This window comes from Mesoplodon bidens, assembly GCF_964165515.1.
Source record: "Mesoplodon bidens genome assembly, chromosome: 13".
In the NCBI taxonomy this organism is placed as follows: Eukaryota; Metazoa; Chordata; class Mammalia; order Artiodactyla; family Ziphiidae; genus Mesoplodon; species Mesoplodon bidens.
In genome coordinates this window covers 40,384,046-40,407,582 of record NC_138169.1, presented here as the reverse complement: position 1 = coordinate 40,407,582, position 23,537 = coordinate 40,384,046, and the positions used below count along the sequence as shown (strand labels likewise).

The 23,537-nt window shown below is 45.1% G+C and overlaps 1 protein-coding gene across 1 annotated transcript in view; it reads left to right on the top strand.

Moving 5' to 3' along the window:
• Positions 1-11,892: 11,892 nt before the first annotated feature.
• Positions 11,893-23,537, top strand: part of NPC1 (NPC intracellular cholesterol transporter 1) — a 49,423-nt gene continuing 37,778 nt past the window's right edge. Inside the window, exons 1-2 of the mRNA XM_081253136.1 lie at positions 11,893-12,058; positions 22,872-22,994. Of these exons, the coding sequence (XP_081109262.1) occupies positions 12,002-12,058; positions 22,872-22,994 (180 nt within the window). The 5' untranslated portion in view covers positions 11,893-12,001. The remainder of the gene's footprint in view (positions 12,059-22,871; positions 22,995-23,537) is intronic.

The window sequence follows — 23,537 nt, the reverse complement described above, 5'->3', positions numbered from 1 at the left end:
CCTATGCAAATCGTTTGCTTAATTGAACCCCCAAAGCTTTTCATTACATTCATTTGTTTGATGACAAATTCCATGTTATAATTCAAAATAAAGTTAACGTACTACCCAATCTGCCTTTGCTGATTTTTCCTGTTTGTTTTTAATCAGAAGTTCTTTCAGTGTGATTTTTAATAGTATGGAATTTTAGAGTGAATAATTCCGCTCTGTTGATAAATATATTGATATTTAGAAACTGAATAGGATTGTTAAGCTTTATGGACCTATGATTTCATTACTTCTACCATGGAGAACTTTTGTAATGATCCCAAAAGGGTTTTTATTCAAACAAAAATTCCTGGGATAGTCATGAAAGGTACTGAAAGGTACCTGAAGGTACTGGAAGGTACTGAAAATGAAACTCTAAGCTGTACGTCGGGACGATTTGATATTTATAGACACTGTGAAAGTATTCCCCCAGCTAGGTAATTAACACATCCATCACCTCACATATCGATCTTAATGTGTGTGTGTGTGTGTGAGAAAGTCTTAATATCCATTTGTATTATCTATGATGCTCCTGGCTCTTCAGTCCTTTGCATTGGCTCTTTCTTCTGCAATAGTTGAGGATTTTTGCACAACTTCATATTTAGGAAACAAGTATTTGCAACGGTAACTCTAGGAATCTGGAGCACTCCATGGCCGTTCTGGGTCCTCCCCTGTTTCATCCACCCTCTGCAACTGAAACCGCACAACTCAGATGGGACTCAAACCCAGCCAAAACCCAGATTGGGACTTGAATCCTGTCGTTTAATTAAGATTGCACACGTGGTCTAATGGTCACGTGGACTTAATGAAGCTCAGGTTCTTTATGTCTCAGCACAGAAGGAATTCAGGGAGAGGCAAAGTGGTAGGTAAGAAGTGGATTTATTTAGAGAGATACACATTCCATAGACAGAATGTGGTCTGTCTCAAAAGGCAAGAGCAGCCCTGGGAGAAACGCATGCCACATACAGAGTGTGGGCCATCTCAGAAGACAAGAGGCCCCGAAATACAGGGTGGTTAGTTTTTACGTGCTGGGTAATTTCACAGGCTAAGGAGTGGGAGGATTATTTCAACTATTTGGGGGAAGGGGCCGGGATTTCCAGGAATTGGGCCACCACCCACTCTTTGGCTTTTTATCGGAAGCCTCAGAACTGTCAGGGTGCCTGTCAGTATGTCATTTAATACGCTGATGTATTACAATGAGCGTACGACGAGGTTCACCTCGAATCTTCCACTATCTTGGACCGAATCGGTTCTAACCAGTTTTTGTCGTATTCTCCACAGCTATGTTATTCTTTTATTTTATTTTGTTTTATTTTAAGAGAGCTTGGGAATAGGCTATTTTATTTTACTTATTTATTTATTTATTCATTTTTTTTTACCGTGCCCCGCAGCATGTGCACTGGAAGCGCGGAGTCCCAACCGCTGGACCGCTAGGGGAGTCCCCTTAACTGCTGTGCCCTGCCCCCTCCCTCCTCTTTCACAACCACAGAAGAGTTATGTCTCATCATTACCCCACACTGGGGCACCTACTCAGAGGAAAAGAGAACCCCCCAAAGCCAGGCTACTTGGAAACTGACGGCGATACCTGCATTTCGGGGTGGGCCTGCGCTGCAGATTACAGGGGTGAGAAGCTGAGGTCCTAATTTCATTATGAAGTGGTTTTGGTGCTGGAACTGGCTGAGCCTCACAAGTGGAGTCTACAGATTATTAGTACTAACAATAGAAAAAGCAGTTAACATTTGTTAAAGGATGTGCTCAGCACTCTACAGATAATCTCATGAAGTTTATATGCATTTTCTTTTTTTTTTTCTTTCGGTACGCGGGCCTCTCACTGCTGTGGCCTCTCCTGTTGCGGAGCACAGGCTCCGGACCCGCAGGTTTAGCGACCATGGCTCACGGGCCCAGCCGCTCTGCGGCATGTGGGATCCTCCCGGACCGGGGCATGAACCCGTGTCCCCTGCATCGGCAGGCGGACTCTCAATCACTGCGCCACCAAGGAAGCCCTATATGCATTTTCTTATTTACCCCTGATAACAACCTTATGGAACAGGCACTATTATCATCATCATCTTGCAGCTGAGGAAATGGGCTTTGAGAGTGTTTTTTTAATTAATTAATTTATTTAAGATTTGTTTATTTTAAGATTTATTTATTTTAAGATTTATTTAATTTATTTATTTACTTTATCTGCGCCGGGTCTTAGTTGAGGCATGCAGGCTTCTTAGTTGCAGCATGCATGCAAGATCTAGTTCCCCGACCAGGGATCGAACCCAGGCCCCCTGCATTGGGAGCAAGGAGTCTTATCCACTGGACCACCAGGGAAGTCCCAAGAGTGTTTTTAAAAAGAAACAACAGGCCCAAAATGGAGTCAGTTGCCCCCAGGACAGCAAACCAAGGTTTAATTTCAATTTCAGCTACTCCTCGGAGTGTGAACTTTAAGCCATCAATCTGGAATTACCACATCAGCACCTGTGAGGTGAACTGCATGATAGATCCCCGCCCTTCCCCCAAAGGAAGGTGACTTTGCCTGAAATACTGTAACCTTTTTTCTTTTTTATGACTTCCTTGTCCCACTCCCTTTCTACCTTTAAAAAACTTCCATTTTGTACAGCTCCTAAAGCTCCTTTCTACTTACTAGGTGGGATGTTGCCCAATTCATGAATCCTTGATTTTTTTTTTTTTTTTGGCTGCCCCGCGTGGCTTTAGGGATCTTAGTAAACCAACCAGGGATGGAACCCATGCCCCCTGCAGTGGAAGCGCAGAGTCCTAACCACTGGACCACCAGGGAAGTCCCATAAACCCTTGAATAAAGCCAAATAGGTCTTCAAATGTACTCAGTTGAGTTCTTTTTTTAAACAGGAAATAACCTCCCAATGCTATGAGGCCAATGCTAAACCCTCTGACCTTTGGGTTTTGCTTTTTATAGTGGGGGAAAGGGGGGAGAATGGTGCCCAGATGGAGTCATGATTATGGCATCAAGGCAGTGAGAGTGGAGAATACGGGACTTTTTTTGTTTTTAATATTTAGAGGTAGAGCTAATGATAATTAGGTGATTAATTGAACAGGGAGGGTGAGGAAAAGAAAGAAGAATTAGAAATTATACTCAGGTGTGTCAGGGGACCCTAAGACCTCTCCCAGGTTTGGTGATTTGCTAGGAAGACTCAAGAGGCTCATCGTATGGTCATATACATGGCTAAGTTTACAGCGAAATTGATAAATAGCAAAATTAGAAAAGGGAAAGGGAAATGAAATGGAGATATAGAGGAAACCAGGTTAAAGCGTCCAAGAGTCCTCCCCTCTAGGAAAGTCTTGTGACAACATTACGAAGTGTTATCTGCTGCAGAAACTCATTAGAGACTCACTCAGGCTTTTAGCTGGGAGCTAGTCACATAGGCACCCTCTGCCTTAGCATTTACCAGAATTCCAGACTTCCAGAAGGAAATCAGGCATTTAGCATAAACCACATTGTTTGTGTAGACAGCAGAGGAACAGTGAGCCATTATCACTTAGGGAAAATTTTCTATCAGTGCAGGGAATTATTTGCCAATCAAGAGTCCAGATGCCAGCCAGCAGCCAACCTTGTAAGCAAGACTTTCTATAGACAGCAGTCTCAGGTCTGCTGTGCTCTTTCCCACATACAAGGTTTACATGGAGGATGGTGAAATTTTCTCTAGGAAATAAAGAACAGCAGAGTTGGGGTGGGGACAGAGAGAGAGGGAGTTTGGACACGTTCAATTTGAAGAATGTGTGAAATAGACTCCAGAAGGCAGTTGGAAATAGCAGCTTAATGTTTAGGACAAGACTCTTCCTGATCAGGGCATCATCTACATAGAAGTGATGGTCAAAGTCATGGGACAAATGAGGTCCCCAGAAAGACTCTGGTGAGAGGAAATAGCTGAGAAGGAAATTGGAAGGAAGAAGGGAATCAGCAAAGGAGAAGAGATGAAATGGACAGGAGTGGGAAGTGAAACGTGGGTCAAGGGAGGAGAAAGTTTCAAGAAGAGGAGAGCAGGCAACAAACCCCATGAAGTGTCGCCATGAAACACTAAGACCGGCGAATTCCAGACCTCCTTTGCTGCACAACCTTGCCCTTGGTGAACTTGTTCAGTCGTCAAAGAACTCTGGCCCTTTGTTGGAGAGGAAAAGCATGGGGTCTGGTCAGGACCTGCAGCTAATGATAAATTAAATGGTTGACTTGAAATGATTCTAGTTCTGTTGGTAGAATTGTTTTTTGAAACCACTCCTAACACTTTCTAGGGATTGTTGGCAGCCATCAGAATGTATTACCTCTGCTTGTCACCAACAAGGAACTTGGTGCAGGATCTGTGTGGTGCCTGAGAGTTAATGTTTTACTACCTTCTTGGTAAAGTGCAAGAAAATATACTTATCTATGCTGGTCAGTTGGTCTTAATTAGTGAGTTCTATCTCACTGTGAGAAGGTGCTAAAAAATGAGCATGTAGAACCATGCTGAGACCCAGCTATGTACAGACTCACACTGTGTGATGATTATTCATGCCATTTTCCCTCATCAGCTCACACCCATGTACTTACCTGTGCTTCAAAATACAGAGAAAATCAAAAACCAAAATCAAAACGAAATAAGACAAAAAATATGTTCTATGCTCTCTGGGCAAATTTAGAATAATTTATTTCACATTCCTCTGACTGAGACTGGCCTGTCTCTTTACTCTGTTTAACTTACCAAACATAATGAGAGAAGCCAGTAATACTAACTGAGGTGTTTTCTCCAAGCTCTCCGACTGTAGTTAGTCCTCAGTTAAATAATTTATGCATTACTGGGCCTGGAAAGTCTTAGAATCTTTTCCTGGTGACTTACCCTTATTTTTTGGCAATATTTTAAGATAATTTAAAAATATAAGTGAAGTCATGTTTTAACAATTGAAGGAAGTTAAAGATCTTCAGGCTTTTTTTTTTTTTTTTTTTTTTTTGGCCACGCCTTGAGGTTTGCGGGATCTTAGCTCCCCAACCAGGCAGTGAAATAGCCGAGTCCTAATCACTGGACTTCCAGGGAATTCCCAAGATCTTCAGTTTTTATTAGATGCCTTGTCAGCTTTATCTCTGGCAACAGAAAGAATCACTTCTCCCAACGCTGGTCTCTTCTTCTCTCCCTCACTAGAATTTAACCCTCTAATTTTTAATGAAGGAAATGCTGTTATTGTTCCTATTTCTCGCAGTTGAACTTTTAAGAATAGCCTTAGAAAAGTCTTGCGTTTACAAGTTAGACTCCCTAGTTTAGGAAAGATAAGAGCAAAAGCCACCCCAGATGAGGGAAACTGTAATATGTGACTGAATCCTCCAGATTAGGGAATGCCAAGTGAAAACCACTGACAGCCATGTTTCAAGGTATCCCCATGCTAATAGCATCCTATGTGACTGTAAGCTACACCGCAACCCATGACTGGATTAATCACCAATTCAAGTATCCTTAGTATGGTGAGTAATACTTTACCATAAGTCTGACCAAAAATAACCCATTCCTGAAACCCTCATAAACCACTGACACTGAAGTCATGAGTTGTGTCTGTAATCTATTTTAAATGAAGATGTCTGTAAAATTTGGCTTGCTTAAATATGGAGTTTTAAAACTCTATTGCAGAACCCAAAAGAATTGAGGGCTTATTTCAAAGAAATGACCTGTACAAGAATGTTCATAGCAACTCTATCATAGCCCAAACTGGAAACAACCCAAATGTCTGCCATGGTATTTTTATACAATGGAATGTTACTGAGCAATAAAAAAAGATGAACTATTGCTATAAGTGATGGGGATGAATCTCACAGACATAATGTCGAGTGAAAGAAACCAGACACAAAAGAATATGACTCCATTTGCATGAAGTTCAGAAACAGCAAAAGCAATTTATGATGATAGAAGTCAGAATCGTGGCTATCTTTTGGTTGGAGGAGGGGATGATATTGACTGGGAAAAGGCATGAGGGAGCCTTCTGGGTCCTGAAAATGTTCTATAGGCTTCCTCTGGTTGGTGGCTACATGGATCTGAGGTAACTAGCCTCCAAGAAGGTCCCCAATGCTCCCCTCCTCTGGAATTCTTGTCCCTGTATAGTCCCCCTCCTACATTGTATCAGGACTGTTTGGTGTGATCAGCAGAATATGGCAAAAGTGATGGCATGCCACTGAGTTGAGGCTCTGTCTTGCTCTCTCTTGGATCACTCACTCTGGAGGAAGCCAGCTGCAAGTCTTGAGAACACACAAGCAGCCCTGTGGAGAAGCCCACACGGAGAGGAACTGAGGCCTCCTGCCAGCAGCATGTTGCAAGCAAATATTCCAGCCCCAGTCAAGCATTCAGATGATGTAGCCCAGCTGACATCTTGACCACAACCTCATAAGCCAAAACCACCCAGAACCACACTAATCCCTGGCTGACAGAAACTCTGATATAGTAAATGTTTCTTCTTGTAATCTACTACATTTTGGGATAATTGGTTATCAAGTAATAGATAATATAAGTATATTATATGTAAGAATTCATTGAACTGTACAGGCAAGTTTTATATACTTTATATATGGGTTATATAATAATAAAAAAGAAAAAAGTCTATTACCAAAAAGAGGCTGTCAAAAACACTCAACCTGAAACTCCCTAGAGGTTTGGCAGAAGCATTAACTCAAGGTCTCCTATATTTCACCAAAATGTGTTCGCAGTGTGTAGCCAGACAGAGGGAGACAGGTGTGAGCTGGTCACCTTCTCCTGTTCCCTGTGTTGAACTGGTCATCCTCCGACTGTCTACAGGTGGTGCTTTTAGAGTCAGCTCTAGCTGCTCTTCCTGGACCTTTTTGGGGGCTGTTAGCAAAATTTACAATGTCTACAAAAGTGGGGCCGACTTCTCCATTAAGCCCAGTAGGCCTAGTGCCTAGGGCCCCTGACACTTTCAAGGTCTCATAAAATGTTTTAACATCAATTTATTTTAAAATCAGAAGAAAAATAAAAATATAATAATAATAAATATATAATAATGAAATCAGCTTGGATTATATCCATCTTTATACCAAATGCAGTTGTAAAATATAATTTTAAGTGTTTTTTTTTAAGGAGGGAGGGGCCCCAAAGGCAAAGGTACTTAGAGCCAACAAAAGTCATAACCCAGCCCTGAGCACAAGGAGGCGTGCTATGGACTGAACAGTTCCTCCCCCAAATTTATATGTCCCCCTAACCCCCAATATAACTATTTAGAGACAGGGTTTTAGGAGGTAATGAAGGTCAAATAAGGTCATAAGGGTGTAACCTTAACCCGATAGGATTCCGTGACTTTCTACAAAGAGGAAGAGATTTCTCTCTCCACATACGTTCACCAAGGAAAGACCATGTGAACACACAATGAGAAGCCAGGCATCTGCAAGCCAGCAAGTGGAGGCTCACCAGAAATAGAACTCACTGGCAGCTTGATCTTAGACTTCTCTGTCTCCATAACCGTGGGATATAAATTCCAGATGTTTAAGCCACCCAGTCCATGGTATTTTGTTATGGCAGCCTAAGCTGACTAATACAAGGAGGGAAAAGTGGAAAAAAAAAAAGAGCAAAGTGAAGACATGCTGAGTCCAACAGGAACGGTCTCAGGTATCACCAGAATAAGTCAGTTGCATCCTAGTACCCCAAAGGCCCAGCTCTATCTTCATTTCCTATTATTGAATTTCAGCCTTCAAGTTAGAAACTAGGCAAGCTTGCAATCTGTGCAGAGGTTAGGCATTCTTTTTTCTTTGCCTACTTGAATCACTGCCTACTTTGCAGTTCCAAGTTAGCAGCAGCAGCAGCAAAAAAAAAAAAAAAAAAAAAAAGTTTCTATATTAGAAGAACTCAAAGTTATTTTATTGGAATAAAATTTTATTAACATGAATATCCTGCTCAAATCACATCCCTAGTCTAGAAAATGAGATGCAGTGGTTGTTTAGCCAATGAGGTAACCCAGGAGAATGAGGGTTAAAGAAGACTATGTTTTATGAAGACTATGTGATCATCTGCTGAATGTTACTAAGAGGGCAAGTGAGATGAGAACAAAGGAGTTGTCATTGATTTGGCAACACAAAAACCAGTGATGACTTTTAGAAGAGCAGGTGTCCATCTGATTGCTGAGGCTCTGGGGGGAGGTGGAGAGCCAGATCTTTACATCACTCCTTGCAGCAAAATAATTCCAGATGGATCATTATCTTCATGAAATTATTAAAACTCTAAAAGAAAACATGGAATAATTTTTTATAACCCTGTAAACTAGTAAATTAGTAAAAGTTTCTGCACTGCATTTGCTAGATCAACAGGTGAATTTTCTTAATAAATAGTTTTTACAAATCAATATAAAAAAACTAACAGAAAATGAAGAATACAGAAAAAGAAATAAAATTTATAAGTGTATGAAAAGATTCTTAATCTCACTTATAATTAATAAAATACAAATTAAAGCATCATAATAAGAAACAAAATAATTAAAATCACAGATACTATTTTTCACCTAACAGAATGGCAAAGATAAGTGTTGGCAAAGAGGTGGAATCAAGTACTTCCATATGTTGTTAGCAAAAGTGTAAATTGCAATCTCTTTGGAGGGCAATTTGGCAATAATCAAAACTAAAAGACACATTTCCTTTGATCCAACAATATATGCATTTTTCTGACAGTTCTATTTGTATATGATTGTAAAGATTTAGGTACAAGGATGTTCACTGCATCATTGTTTCCTGTAACAAAAGTGACAAACCAAACATAAAACAGGAGATTGATTAAATAAATTATGTAATGGATCAAAAACTATTAACAGACTATTTCTAGCCTTCCCCTTCCATCTGCTAGGTAAAAAGAAATTTGTTTTGGGTCAACGTTCTCATCTCTCTCCCTAAGGAAAATGTTCAATAGCTTTTAGACTTCTGTGATGCAATACCATGAGGAAAGCAGAGGGCACAGAAAGATGCAAAGCTTTGTGGAATCCAGACAAGCTCAGGAATGTGAGGAGGCATAAGGAAAAGAAAGGTGAATTTATACAATATTACTAGAGATATACAAACCCTTCCCATGTTTCAGAAATGCAATTTTGAGGCTTAAGTCATTTTGAAATACTTTTTGGTGGTGAACTCTATTTCACTGACTTAGGCACAGCTCTGAGACTGGCCTACAGTGCTAGCTTCAGAAATGTCATATACACACAATGAAATCCATAAAGCTAGTAAAGGTATTGAGGTGGAAAAGCATATTGCTAAATGTAAAAAAACGCAAGCTGTAAACCGTATACCGTATGTTCCCACTTGTTTAAAAAGCCCATCCATATATTATTCACGTACATGTTTTCGAATACATAGATGTTTTCTGGAGGATGTTTCTGCACATTTATAAAGATGCATACATGTAATAATTTCATTGACCCTCTTGTTTTGTCCGTTATTTTGATGCAATCAATGCTGAATGGTGTTTATAATGATAGAGGTATTGAATATTATTTAAACAAAAAGTCTCTCTTAGGACCTCAACCATGTGTCAACTGAAATAAAAACGCACAATGTAGGACTTCCCTGGTGGCGCAGTGGTAAAGAATCCACCTGCCAATGCAGGGGACACTGGAAGATCCCACATGTCACGGAGCAACTAATCTCACGAGCCACAACTACTGAGCCTGAGCTCTAGAGCCCTCGTGCCACAACTACAGAAGCCCGCGCACCTAGAGCCCATGCTCTGCAACAGGAGAAGTCACTGCAGTGAGAAGCCCGTGCACCGCAATGAAGAGTAGACCCCCCCCACCCCGCTCACTGCAACTAGAGAAAACCCATGGGCAGCAATGAAGACCTAACACAGCCAAAAAAAAATAAATCTATATATTTTTTTAAAATGCACAATGTAAATGTTGTGAGTCAAGTTTTGTTTGGGGACCTTCCTGAGGAGCAGAGCCTGGGAGACAGCCTCTCAGAGAGCTCTGAGAAACTGCTCCAAAGAGGTAAGGGAGGAACCAGGATGTATGTGAACTTTTCTGCTTGGAAAAAAACTTGTAATCAAGCATAAAAAGATCACTGCTAATCACAAAGAACGGACATTTCAAGTTAATGATTTTAGTGCTTTTCTAAGTAGGGGAAGATGAAAGAATCTAGGGTCTTTTTGAAAATTTTCCTTAGCTACTTATCTTAGCTACCTAGTGGTCAGTATATCCAATGCACAGAATACTTGCAGTTTTTCTCCATCCTGAATGCCCCTCAGGGTGCACACATTAGCAACTGCAGTGGTTAAAGGCTTCATTCTTGTAGAATTGGGATGGCAGGCAACTTTTTTTTTCTTTACATGAGTGAAAACAATTTTCAGAGAAGAAGAAAATACACCATGATGTGACATAGATTATCCATAATGGTGGAATTATATATGACTTTTTTATTCTTGTCTGTAAACTTTTGTGTATTTTCAAAGTTTCCACCATGAGCATGGATTACTTTATCAGCAAAACAAATTTCTCTTCAAAATATGATAGTTTATTTTTAAAATATATTCTAGCCTTTTGGATATTGTCAAAGCTGTACAAAAAAACAGAACCAAAAAAATATATATATAGTTAAAAGATCTTTTAGTTACTATTTTGGTGAATAGTAGACATAATTTGTTGGGTATCAAAATTTCTGCCCATCCCAGAAATGTTTCATGTGGTGCTTAAAATTACCTTTATTCAAGTCAATTATTTAGTAAAGGTTGTTTGTTTGTTTCCCCCATAAGGACTTTGGTAAAATTGGAAGGGTAACTAACCCACCAGGATCCAGGGAATACATTACAGAGGTAGTTCTTGAATTGGAATGTGAACTGGAACAATCAGGAGGGCTTGTTAAACTAAAAAGGGCAGCTTCATCCCCTAGGCTTTCTGATTCGGTGGGTCCAGGGTGGGACCCATAATTTGCATTTCTAACAAATTCCCAGGTGGTGGTGCTGCCAGCTGGTTCAGTGACAACTATTTGAGTATCTCTGCATGAAGCATACTACCTTATGATACATATAACAAAAATAAGTGTAGAAAGATATAATAAGTGTAAGACTTAAAAACGTAGATGCTTCTTTATCTTTGTGTTACTTCACTTCACCTAGAACTTAACGGACTCTGGTCCCACCTCTGGGTCAAACCTCCCCCCGGGCTGGTGGCGGGCTCTTCTGACATTCGCACATTCCCTGCCACGCTTGGCTCCGCCAGCAGATGGTGCGGTTCTAGCGCTTTTCCAAAAGTGGGCTGAGAGGACAGAAAACAGAGATTGGGTAGCTCTGAGGCATCGTCCACAGCCACGCACCGCCCGTGGAGCTCTCGGATCACAACATTGTCAGGCCACTGCGTGGCGCCGCCCCCCGCTTTGCTAGAAGTGCCCAGGCATGGATTCCTTTTGGGTTACTGGGTTTGGAAGGAGAACTTGCTTAGGGTGCTAATTGGACCCGCTGAGAAGTGGGGTCTTAATTGGGAAGATAGTCCGCACGCAATCCCATGTGCTAAAACCTCGCCCACCGTCTCCAATCGAGGAAAGACAAAAAGGGGAGAAAGGAGTTAAACCATCAAAACCACAAGCCGTTGGGACATCTCCAGAAGTATCCTTCCCGGGCCGGATTCCAAATGTTCAGGGGCCCGGGTCTGCGAGTCACTGGCCTGAGGCTGCGCCCCCAAGCGCCTCAAGGCGGAGAAGTGCCGAGCTGGGACTGGGAGGGCGCTGTGGGATCCGGCGGTGGGGTCCCGACTAGCCCCGCCCCTGTCCCGCTCCCCACCCCGGGCCGGCCCCGCCCCAGGACAGGTCTAGGGCGGGTCCAGGCAGTGCTGGCAACGGCCCCACCCAAAAGTGGGAGGAGCCGACGACGCCTTCGTCTTTCCTGACCTGCGCGCGCAATCAGCCGCAGCTGGCGCTTGTTCGCTCCCTCCGCCGGCGCCGGACCCAGACAGACCCGAACGCTGAGCGGAGCCTGCCAGCCGACTCTCACCGACGTCTGCAGCCCGGCGCCACGGCAGCATGAGTGCGTGCGGCCCGACCCTCGGTCTCCTCCTGCTGCTGCTCTGCCCGGCGCAGGTGAGCGGCCGCCGGCGACCCGGGCAGGCTGTGGGGGACGTAGTGAGGCCGCGAGGCGGGGAGGGCGGCGGGCTGTCCAGCGGCTCAGGCGTCCCCGGCCCCAGAGAGGACCAAATGCGGGTCCAGCGGGTCCCGGGGAAGTTGGTCTAGCGATGGAGCCCCTGGAGGTCCCCCCCAGCTCTCCGGTGCCTTTCTCCGGCCACGCAGTTTTCCCTGTGGTCTGGAAGAAGGTGGCAACTGGGGGCTGCTTGTTTGACCTGTTTGGAGCTCCTTTCACCTGTGGTCACCTCGTTTCTGGATTTAGGGTGTGGGGTGAAGAGAGGAGGAAGAACATGGGCAGAGAGGAAATAGGGTTCGTATTATTTAACCTGCCTTTCCCCCCGTACTTCTGCCAGATGCACGCGAATTCTTTGTAAATGTGTTTAGAAGATCTGACCACTTTATTTCTTCTCCTCTTCCCCTAAAGGTGAAGGACGGAGGGGAGATAAAGTTAGCAATCCGTCAGGCCCCAGATTGGAACAGCCCTAAGTACTTTACAGAAGGCAGCTTGGTCTTCTAAAGAGTGCAAGTTACCTCTTACCGACTCCCTTTACATCTATCTCTAGAAGCTGAGGCCGACAGGTTCACGTGTTAATTGGATTTCGCAATACCAGCCGTGGAGAGGATGGGGCCTGGAACTCCCTGGGTCGGCTCTCCCCTGGTTTGGTAGAAGCCCTGGGCATGAGCGCCTCGCTGCTATTTGTGTGTCTTCAGTTTTATCCTTTAAAACTGTGGGTGTTCGGAGGGATGTCTAAGGATTTAGTGCCGTTTAAACCAGATCCGGATGGGAATCCCAGGTTCTCGTGCCCACTCATAGATGTGTCAGTGATGAGGGGGCAGTGAGTCCCAGGGGAAGGCAGATCAAGGGGTTTCCTGCACCAGAAAAAGCTCTCCTGAGACGTCTGCATAGTTCTCAGCAGGGGGGTAGGTGTGGCTGACCCGGGAAGGGCCTCCTGTATGTGCGTGGGCATCGCCAGGGGTGTGGGCTTGTGGAAGAGCACACACCTGGTGGGGAGGGGAGGCAGAGGAAAGCAGGTTTCGGGGAGGTGCTTTGGAATGGGGTCAACCGGTAGACCGCCTGCTCGCCCTGTGGCTTTGGGCTCATTACTCTTTCAAGCCTCACTTTTTCTGAAGATAAGTAATACCTCGTACGATTATTGAGGTCCCTCCATGCATAATGATGTTTGGAGAGACCGCATCACTGTAATAAAAACTCAAGAAATAGCAGCAGTTATTTGCTTTGAAAATACAACTATTCAATTTCCCGAGAGTTTTAGGTTAGGATCTAACAGGCAGACTTCACGTGGTTAAGTAGCTTTAATTTATCTCTGAAATCCTTTTACCTCAAGGTAGCAGCCAGGGCTGATGGTAAATGAGTGCCTCTCCTCCTAGGACTTTTGGGATAGGTCAGGGGTTGGTCACAAGTTTCTTGCAAAACGCCTGGAAGCCTTGAGAAGGTTTGCAAATATGAACTGGAGACCCTCGTGTTGATTTTTTTTTTTTTTTTTTTGCGGTACGCGGGCCTCTCACTGTTTGTGGCCTCTCCCATTGTGCGCAGGCTCAGCGGCCATGGCTCACGGGCCCAGCCACTCCACGGCATGTGGGATCTTTCCGGACCGGGGCACGAACCCACGTCCCCTGCATCGGCAGGCGGACTCTCAACCACTGCACCACCAGGGAAGCCCTCGTGTTGATATTTTTAAGATTAGCTCCCTCATGTCTGCAGAGGCTTTCAGTACCTGCATTTCCTCACACCTGCAATGTGATGGGGGGGCGGGTGGTTCCCGCTTTTAGAATTCTCACCAGTGATAAGCAGCTCGTCTGGGTTCAGTCTGAGCACCAGTAAAGTTCTGTCACGGAATTGCAGACTAACTGTCCTTCATAAAGTCTGAAATACCTTTGGGGGGTGGGGGATTTTTGCTTTCCTTAACTTTTAAGTTTTACAGATGATGAAATCACATTACTAAGACTGCGTGGTTTTTAAACCTTGTGCTCATCTAAATAATGTGTGTAGTTTTGAGAAGTAGTACACATCTCTCCTGACTGTAATATTTATAAGCTTTTTCCTGAGGGACTTGCACCATAATGAGGCCTGGGTAGGAATTAAGCCATTAAAACTGCTTTTCCTGAGGAGATCAGGAATGGGTTAATCTTTCAGCCTGAGAGCATTGAAGAATAACTTTCTGAAATTGGAGCAAATGTGGGTAATCTTCCCCAGTCTCTCCTATTCCTTGATTGATGCTGTGATCAGTTATTTTACTAACATAAGTAATCAAGGGAAAATGAGGCTTTTTATTATTAGCAAGTGGGCAGAAAGAAAACGCCTTGCTGAATAGGTCTTTGTATTCCTTCAGTGTTTGTCATATTACCCAGAACAAAGAATCCTCTTTCCTGGGTAACCCTTCCCCTCCCTCCACTCCTCCTAAAAGGGATGCTTTTCAGGGGTGTTTTACAGATGACACATTACCTGTGCAGAAGCCGGGAGTGGGCCGTCTCTAACCTGAGCTCAGGTGCCTCGTCTGCTCTTCCACCCACAGATCTGTGAAGGGCACCAGCTCTCCAGCCAAATAAACTACTTGCTGTCAAAACCCTGCCCATCTTCCAAGGCCCAGTTCAAAAGTATCTTCATCTGTGACATTGTCATTCTGTTCCCCCAACTAGAATGCCTTCCCTCTGAAGTTCTCAATCTTTGTTTAAACTGCTGCAGCAGCAGCGGCGTTTACGGCCTGGCACAAGACTTGGAGTTAAAAGACCTGGTGTGGGTCTTGACTCTTCCTCTTACCAGGAGTGATCTTGGGCAAAGGCAGTCTCCTCCTCTGTAAAAGGGGGTTAACAACTTCGCCTGCTTCTCAGGGTGCTTGTGGAAAGACAGAGAAATATTGTTTGAATTGAACTACCATGCTGCAGGCTCCTTGAGGGCAAGTACTGTATTTTACCATCTCCAGCATGGCCTGAATCAACAAATAATTGGGCCTTCATGCATTTGGGTGAGGGGATAAGATGGGTGGGGCATTCAGAGGCTAGTAGAGATCAGAATTGGATTTGCATTTGTTGTCTGGGTGTTTGCGAAGATCAACGGTGGCCCCACAGGCTTTCCTTTGCTTGCAACATGCTTGTTATTTTCAGTCTTTAGAATATTTGCTTTGGCAAGAAAACTTTAAAACACACACACACACACACACACACACAAACCCAAAAAACCCCTGCTCTCTCTGATGCACGTGTGCTCTTGGGGGGTTTGAGAGGGAATCTTTAGAATTGGGCCACGGAGGGACTCAGATTCGCGTCATTCAGTAATTTCATAAATGTGAAGTGAGTGCACTGTAGGATCGACAGAATCACCGAGCCAGAGAGTGGCCTGTCTGTAACTGTAAAGTGCTGTGTAAAAGTTAGTAGTTACTCTCCCGGTCTTGTTCATAGCTGATGGGAGGACGAGTGGATACATAAAAAAAATTACAGTGCAAAGAAAAGTGTGCTCTAATAAAGGGGCAGAATGTGCTGGGGAGTCCATTTTCGAGCCGAGTGTTGGAGGGTGAATTAATGCTTATCAGGCGGATGAAAGGAAAACTGGAGAAAATAGGGGGGAAAGTTACCCAGTTGTTACTAAAAACCATTAAGCTGTACACTTCAACGGTGAATTTATGGTGCGTAAATTATCCCAATAGTTTTAAATGGCATCCTGGATTACAAGAGACTAAGGAAAAAGGAATTACCTAAGTTGTGCATAGTACTCCATTGCGATGACACCTCTGGTCTTGTTTTAACCTCCCAAGACTCCTTAAGATAGGTGTGATGCTGTTTTTCCTGTTTTACAGATGTGGATATGAAGGCTGAAGTTTGTCTCAAGGTCATAGTTGGTAAGTGGCAGACTGGGGCTTGAGCCACTGTCTTCTGACTTCCGGGCTCTATTCAAATTCAGAATATTGCTGCCAGGTTATTCATATTTAGCAAGCTCTGTTGAATGGGTGTTTAGCAGATGTTCTACTTGGCCAGTAACATTCAAGGCATGTTCCTGACTCCAGTGTGGCTTCTCCAAAAGCCTGTGATAGATCAGGTGTGGATTTAGCCTACTGGCCTGACACTTGGTTTAATTGTCACGTTGTGTGAACATTCCTTAGGAAAAAACCTGCGGACAGTATACACCCCCACCCACTTTCTTGGTTTTGATTTAGCCTTGTGGCTTTTGGATTATTTTTCAAACTTGTGAGTGTGGGAGCTCAGAAATGTCTAAGACTAACTAATAGTGTGACCTTGGGCAAGTCAGTTAGACGGCAAGCTGGAGGGGTTATCTGTAAAGTGAAGATTGGCTGAGCCCATCTAACTCGAAAAATATATCTAAAATACCCATCTAAAGGCGCGCCTGGTGCTCACACAAATTATCCTTTGTTATGTGTATATGTTTACCCCAGGTTGGCTATAAAACAGAGTTCCAGAGAATTCCGTCATTAAAAGTCAGAGCAGACCAGCCTCCACCCCAAATGTCCTGTCATATTTGTTTGTTCTGCGTACCTGACCCCGAAGGACACAGCAGGCAGCTTAATCTCTGGACAGGATTCTCTGGGCCACCGCCTCCTGGGTTATCCTGACTGGCCAGGCCAGCCCCTCAGCTCCACCCCTCGCCAGAGCTGCAGCTGGGTGTGTCTCCAGGTTCCATCGTGAGCTTTACTCATCCAGGACAGCAGCAGAGGTGAGGGGCCCAGGCCCTGCACTGCATCTGCATGGGATGGCCAGGTACAGGCCTGGGGCTGAGGACAGTCAGTGGTCCTGAGAAAGTGAGTCAGGACTTGACGGCTGCCTAGAGTTGTATGTAAATGGTAGTCATTGGTCCTGTAGGTGAACAAGGCTGTGTGGAAAGAGGGACACCTGTGTAGGATGATAGTGGAGGGGACAGCCCATCCCTAGCACATTGTCACAATCTAAGGATACGTCCGTGTACAAACTGAGCTGAAGTTTGAACAGTGCAGCAGCTGGTGGGGTGGGCATGGGGGTGAATAGGAGGGAGAATGCTTAACTTGGCGTTCAGAATCTTGTTTCTCATTACTGGTTTTGTCACTTACGAGCCATGTGACCTCAGAGAATCCTCTCTGAGCTCCAGTTTCCTTACCTGTAAAATTCTGTGATACTACTCCATGGGATGTCCGAGAAATAAGCGAGGCAATGAGGGAGAAATCACTCAACTTTGTGCCTGGCACTCGGTTGATGTTCATTAAGCATTTGAACATGAGTTAATATTCACCCTGGAGTATAGAATTCTGTTGCTGATGTTCAGAGCTTCTCCATGTGATAAGATGTGCTTTCAGGGAGCTCCCAATTAGAGTCTGTTTAGCAGCTGCTAGAGTTGCTGACATGTAGCAGAAGGGGCATTTTTTTTTTTAACTTTCCTGAACTATTCCTATTATTATTGAAAGATGCTTCCCTGTGCAGTCATATATCCAATAATTAAACTCTAGAGCATGTTGTGAAATAAAGCAGAGATGGCCTAGGCTTGTAACTACTAAATTCTCGGTTAAAGCCAAAGCAACTTCCTACATAATCCAGTCAAGCTCCTTTAACTCATCTTGTACGGTTTGATAGTTTCTGAATCAGTGAACACTGGGTGCAATACTATAGAAAATTTCAAAGGAAGTATAACACCTGGGCTCTGCCCTTTAGGATTCTGTGGTCTTACAGGGCATTCGAGACAAACACAAGAAAATACTCTTGTAACCTCTGCCTTCATGCACAACTTTGTGATACTCATAAATTCTCCTTGATCTTAGAGCAGGAGCCAGCAAATTATGACCTGGCTAGAGCCTGTAGTTGTGGATAGTTTTCTTGGGACACACCCACGCCCATCTTTTACCCATTGTCTGTGGTTACTTTTGAGCTACAGCAGACAAGGTTGAGTATGTAGCACAGAGACCTTAGGGCCCACAAACCTATCATATTTAATATTTGGCCCTCTAAGGAAACGTTTATCCACCGCGTCCTGGTGGATCCCCAGGGGAGCTTGTGGAATGTAAGTCACAAAGAAATGGTTCGCCTGAGCTCTGGGTGCAGGACACCTGCTGACTCAGTGAGGATGGATGCCCGTGAGCACCAGCCACGTGCTGCCTGGGGCCAACCTGCCTCTGCCCCAGGACAGCTCACCCGACGGGGGAGCACCGTGACCAGATCCAGGTGATAGGAGTCAGAGTTAAATTTAGTGGAGGCAGTGAGTCTTGGGTGAGGCTTGTAAAAAGGGAGGCCGTTCCAAGATGGGGGGGGGACTGAAATGTGTGGAGAAAACGAGGGACAGCAGACAAGGGCTGGAGTCCGGCCTTGGGGACCCCGATAAATACAGTTACAGGCAGTTCAGGTAGAGTCAACAGCCAGTCACGGAGGGTAGTAGAGATTATGTAAAAGTTACTGCATTTGTGTGTGTTTGCGTGGATATATGTCTACAGGTTTGCCTGTGGGAGGGAATTGAAAGCCCAGAAGACCTAGATCTAATAAGTTAGCATTGGTTAAGTCTGAGGAATGGGGTGGCAGTGGAGAGGTGAGGGGGAGCTTCCGGTGTTATCTCATATACACCTGTAATGTTTGAATATTTGTGATGGGTGGGTACTCTGTAATTAAGGAAAATAAAATCTACACTCATTTAACATTTTAGGAATTGGTCAAATGTTTAAATGCTTAAATAAGACAGTTCTTGTGGTCATGAATAGCTCTGTAAGACTGGTCGGTGCCCATGAGATGAACTGTGAAGAATTATCATCCTTTGGACTTGTCCCCCACGACCCCAAGTGGAGCTTTGGCAACACCTGTTATTAGAGGCTCTGGCTGTGTCGCATGACACTCAGACCCATGGTGTTTCAACTGACGGTCACCCTTCTCTGTTTAATCTCAGTATAACCAAGAACGTGCTGTCTGCAGTCCTTGCCACTGGGCTTTTCTCTTCCATGGTGAAGGGCATCCGAGCTCATGTTTTGTGATAAAATACACATAAAATCGACCGTTTTAAGTTAAAGTACAGTTCAAGGACATTAGGTACATCACATGTTGTGCAACTACCGCCACCGTCCATCTCTGGAGCTGAGCTCACATGCAGTCTGGTGCCCTTTGGGCTCTGGCAGACCTCCAGCCTTGGTGGGTTTATTTCAGTATCGGGCAGGAGATGGCCTTCCCCAGGTGAGTATCATTGGTGTGAAGTCAGCACCAGTTGTTCTTGTATCAGAGTGAAGGCAGCTTTCACCCAGACACCTTGCTTCCCTGAGAAAGGAAGTACGTGGCCTGTACCTGAGCCCTTGATTGCTCGGCGTGCCCTTGGTCTTGGTGTCGGCTTGTGCCGCCCTGACATTCCAGGAAATCTTCCAGGGATCTTGAGGTGAGCCGTTGTCTTCGTTGATAAAGTCTGACCGCTGGGCCCTGGCGCTTTGGAGCCTGGAAGCCCCAGTTGTTCGGATGTCGGCTAGGTTCTTGACGGGCTGCATAGATGAGCTCGGCCTAGTCAGTAGTCCGCTGAGGAGTGACCATCGTGCAGCATAAGGAGTAAGAGCTCCAGCTTCCAAACCAGCCAGGCCTTGGGCCGGGTCTGGCTCTGTCGTTCTCACATGTGGCCTCAGATGGGTCACTTTACCTGTGTAACCCTCAGTTTCCTCATATGTGAAGTGGTGTTATTTTAGTGCCAGCCTCACAGATCTGCTGCGGGATTGAGGTGGCAGGGGGACCCTTATCCAGTGCCTGGGTGCCGTGGGCGTGGTGTACCCCCATGGGAGCAGACCACGTGGTGGGAGGTGATGAGGTGGACAGAGGATGGCTGTGGGCTCGCAGGGAAGGGGTCGGGGGGGAAGGGGTGAGGGAGGCTGCACCGGCGAGGCTTCCCGGCAGGTTGGTGGGAAAGGTACCTGGGCCTGAGCCCCTGATGAAGAGGGCCTGGCGATGGAGGAAAGACTGGTTTCCTTTTGAGCACCTGGGCTGTGCAGCAGGTGGTTGGAGGTGCAGCTGGAGAGGAGTTGTGGGTGGTCTGACTGAGCGGGAGGGTGAAATGGAGCAGCCTTCGTGGGCAGGAGCAGGTGAAGGGACCAACACAGAGATGAGGTTGAACATGTGGATGAGGAGGAAGCCAGGTGGTGGAGGTCCCCAGGGGGGCTCAGCACCAGCCGGGCCCTGCGGTTGAAGGAGATGCTCGGGTTTCAGCTGTAGGTGAGCCGAGGGGAGGCTGGGAGAGAGACTTGAGGTGGGGAAGAGGCCTCCCAACCCGTGCAGCCGTGTGAGTGAGTGCACAGGCGCACAGGCCTGCACAAGGGATGGGTGATGGACCCCCTTGAGGGAGGACCTTAATTATATATTGAGAGTCTGTTTCTGGAACTAGAATGTTCTGGTTTGAATCCTGGCTCTGCTGCTTTTGGACAAGTTATTTAGCCTCTCTGCCTCTGTTTGCTCATCTGTAAATTGGGCATAATAGCACCTCCCAGGACTTCCCTGGCGGTCCAGTGGTTAAGACTCTGTGCTTCTCCTGCAGGGGGTGCGGGTTCCATCCCTGGTCGGGGAACTAGGATCACGCACGCCGCGTGGTGTGGCCAAAAAAAGAAAAAACCTTCCCTCATGCATTTGTTGTAAGGATTCATTGGGTTAATATGTAAAAACAGTTAAAACAGTGCCTGGCACACAGCGAGTGGCCTGTGAGTACCTTTGGGCCCCGCTGGTTCATGCTTCTTTAGGTAGGTGACTTGGGAAAGCAAACCTAAGAGCAGTGACTCAAGCCCAGTTTTTTCCTGGCCCCAAAGAAACCACGAGCAGTTTATTTTCTTCAGGTCTTTGGATCCTCTTTGGTGAGGTCCCAAACAGTTGGAAGGCATTAAGAATAATTCCTTACGTTTGAGTGGTAGTGCTTTCTAGTTTCCTAAGCACTTGCTCCTTTATTCCCGCATTCAGTGTTCACACCAGAACTGTGACATAAGCGGGGTTATGAGTGCAGTTTACAGGTGGGAGACGCCTGCTCTGCTCAGCCAGGTTACCTGCTCCAGGTGCAGCCGGGCTCAGCATTTATTGAGGAACCCAGGACTCCTGATCTCCCGCCCCTCAAGCTCAACCCTCAGCCCTTCCTCCCTACCCGACCCCCCCCCCCGCCCCATCTCTTCTACTTGGTGGGTGGAAACAACTTTGCTTTGAAACAAATGGTGTAGATTATAAAGGACGATCTTGTAAATAGGGACCAAACAGCATTGGGTCATCTTTATTTTCCCGTAGAGTGCTACGTGCCGAGGAAGGGGAACTTAGACTCCAGATGCCCGTCCTGTTAGTCATGCCAGAGTTGCAGTTTTATGACTGGATTCCTGCCACACCTGTGGGTGACGTGCCAGAGTGCCCCCTGGCCGGGACCTGCTTGCCCTGTTGGTCTGTTGAGAATTCTGTGAGGGGGAGTCCAAGGGACGTGTCCCTTGTATGTAAATTATGGGTCAGTATCAGCAGTTGTCACCCCTTCTTAGCTTATTTGCCTTTTCAAACTTCAGTAGATGGATAATGACCTTTTAGTGGGAAACCCAGAGTTTTGGAAAGAGCAGTACTTTCTCTAGATTCGCTAGGTTTATGGACATAATTATGAGTCTTTTTATATAGAAATGGTGGAATTTTGCAACTTCTTGCCAAAGGTTTGGGATATGACGTTGTTAAATGCTTGTTGCTTCCTCATTTGTATAATTTCCCTTCCTTGTGGCCTAAACATATGACTTTTAATGAAACAAGATGGGGTAAGTCATAATTTCTGTTTTAAAATATCTGAAGAATGAATTCAGAGACAAGTCATTTGGGCCTTTAGATTTCCCCTCAACACCCCTCAACCTCCTGCCTATTTTTCCTTTCATGTTTTCAGGGCCTGTTGTGGGATTTGTGTCTTGATGCTGGCGACCAACACAGCCCAGCTTAACTCCTTGCGGTGTGCGGCCCACGTGCCACTGCCCCTGGAGAGAATTCACTCTCTTTCTTCTATGCCGATATTTCTTTAATGGCTTTTCCACCAGGTATCTTGGGATCCATGGTTGCTTCTCGACAGTCCCTGTTTCCCTACACGATAGCTGATTGCAAGGTCACGCTGGCCGTGACCCTGGCCAGCTTGGTGGAGCACAGTGGCCTTGCTGATGGGATGAGTCAGGTGGTGCCCTCCTCCCCCCAACCCCACTGCCGTGTGACTCTCACGTGGGGAATAGGAGTGGCTCTTGAGAAATCTTTACACAGGAGGTTTTATATTTTTAAGATTCTGAGGGGATTTTCCTTAAAGTGAGCACATTTCTTGCCTTTTACTTAAATCTCAAGGACAAGGTATTCATTCTTCTCCTCCTTACGGTCTTTTCTTCACATTACTCATGGTGTGCTGATATTAATTAACCTTAACAGATACGCAAATGATCTTTCATTATTTAGACCTGACACAGTTCCTCCTACAGATGTGCAAAAATAGAGCCTTAGTAATCACAGACTCACATACTATCTTGCTTTCTTCTACACTGATTGTTAGTGACTCTTATGTGGAACTGTAGCTTCCTCTTTTTAATAAATAATCTAGCAGGAAGTAGAAATCATGTAAACAAGGAATTTCTATTACCTCCTTCGCTGACTGACTTGACAAGTCCATTTTGGTCTATTTTAATTAATATTTGTCAAAATGTTAAACTAACCAGTGCCTCTTGCTGTTACTTGGCTTTGCAGGTAACCTTGGAAGCTTCTGTGAATGGGGCTTGAGTGGGTGCCCTTTGCTGTTGAACTTTGTGTTATCCCTGAGGCCCTAATGAAGCGAGTTTTGGCTTGACTTTTGTAGGTATTTTCACAGTCCTGTGTTTGGTATGGAGAGTGTGGAATTGCATCTGGAGATAAGAGGTACAATTGCAGATATTCTGGGCTACCAAAGCCGTTGCCAGAGGATGGCTATGACCTGGTGCAGGTGAGTTAGTTGTCTTGGGCGTTGGGAACGCAAAATGCTAATCAGAGATCCTCTGCAATTATACCTTAAATATTACTGTGGGGTGGGGATAGAAATGAAATGAATGGGCTTTTCCTATCCTAAACTCTTATCTGTAGCACAAAGAAGATAACATAACTCCAGAGGCGTAATTTTTGGGGGCTGACTATACCTTGCTCATAAAGTTTCCCATTATCAGGTTACTACTTAGGAACTGATCTTGGTACCTCAGATGTTGCTTTAGCAGCTTCTTCAAAATACACTCAAAGTTACCTCTTTTTGTTCCTAGATTTCAGGACTTGAGTGGACGAGGCTGCTAAGTGGCTGTGACTCCCTTGTCCTTTGTTCACTCTAGTGATTCCTCCGGTTTCCACCAAGAGCCTATGAACTTTGGCTGCTACCAGGAATCTGTTTCCTGTTGTCTCTTTCCCCATCCCTGATACACAGGGATATTAGAAAAGAACTGGAAAAATCCAGGTGGAAAGACGGGTCTTAGAGGCTGCAGCTGACACGATAGCGGGTCAC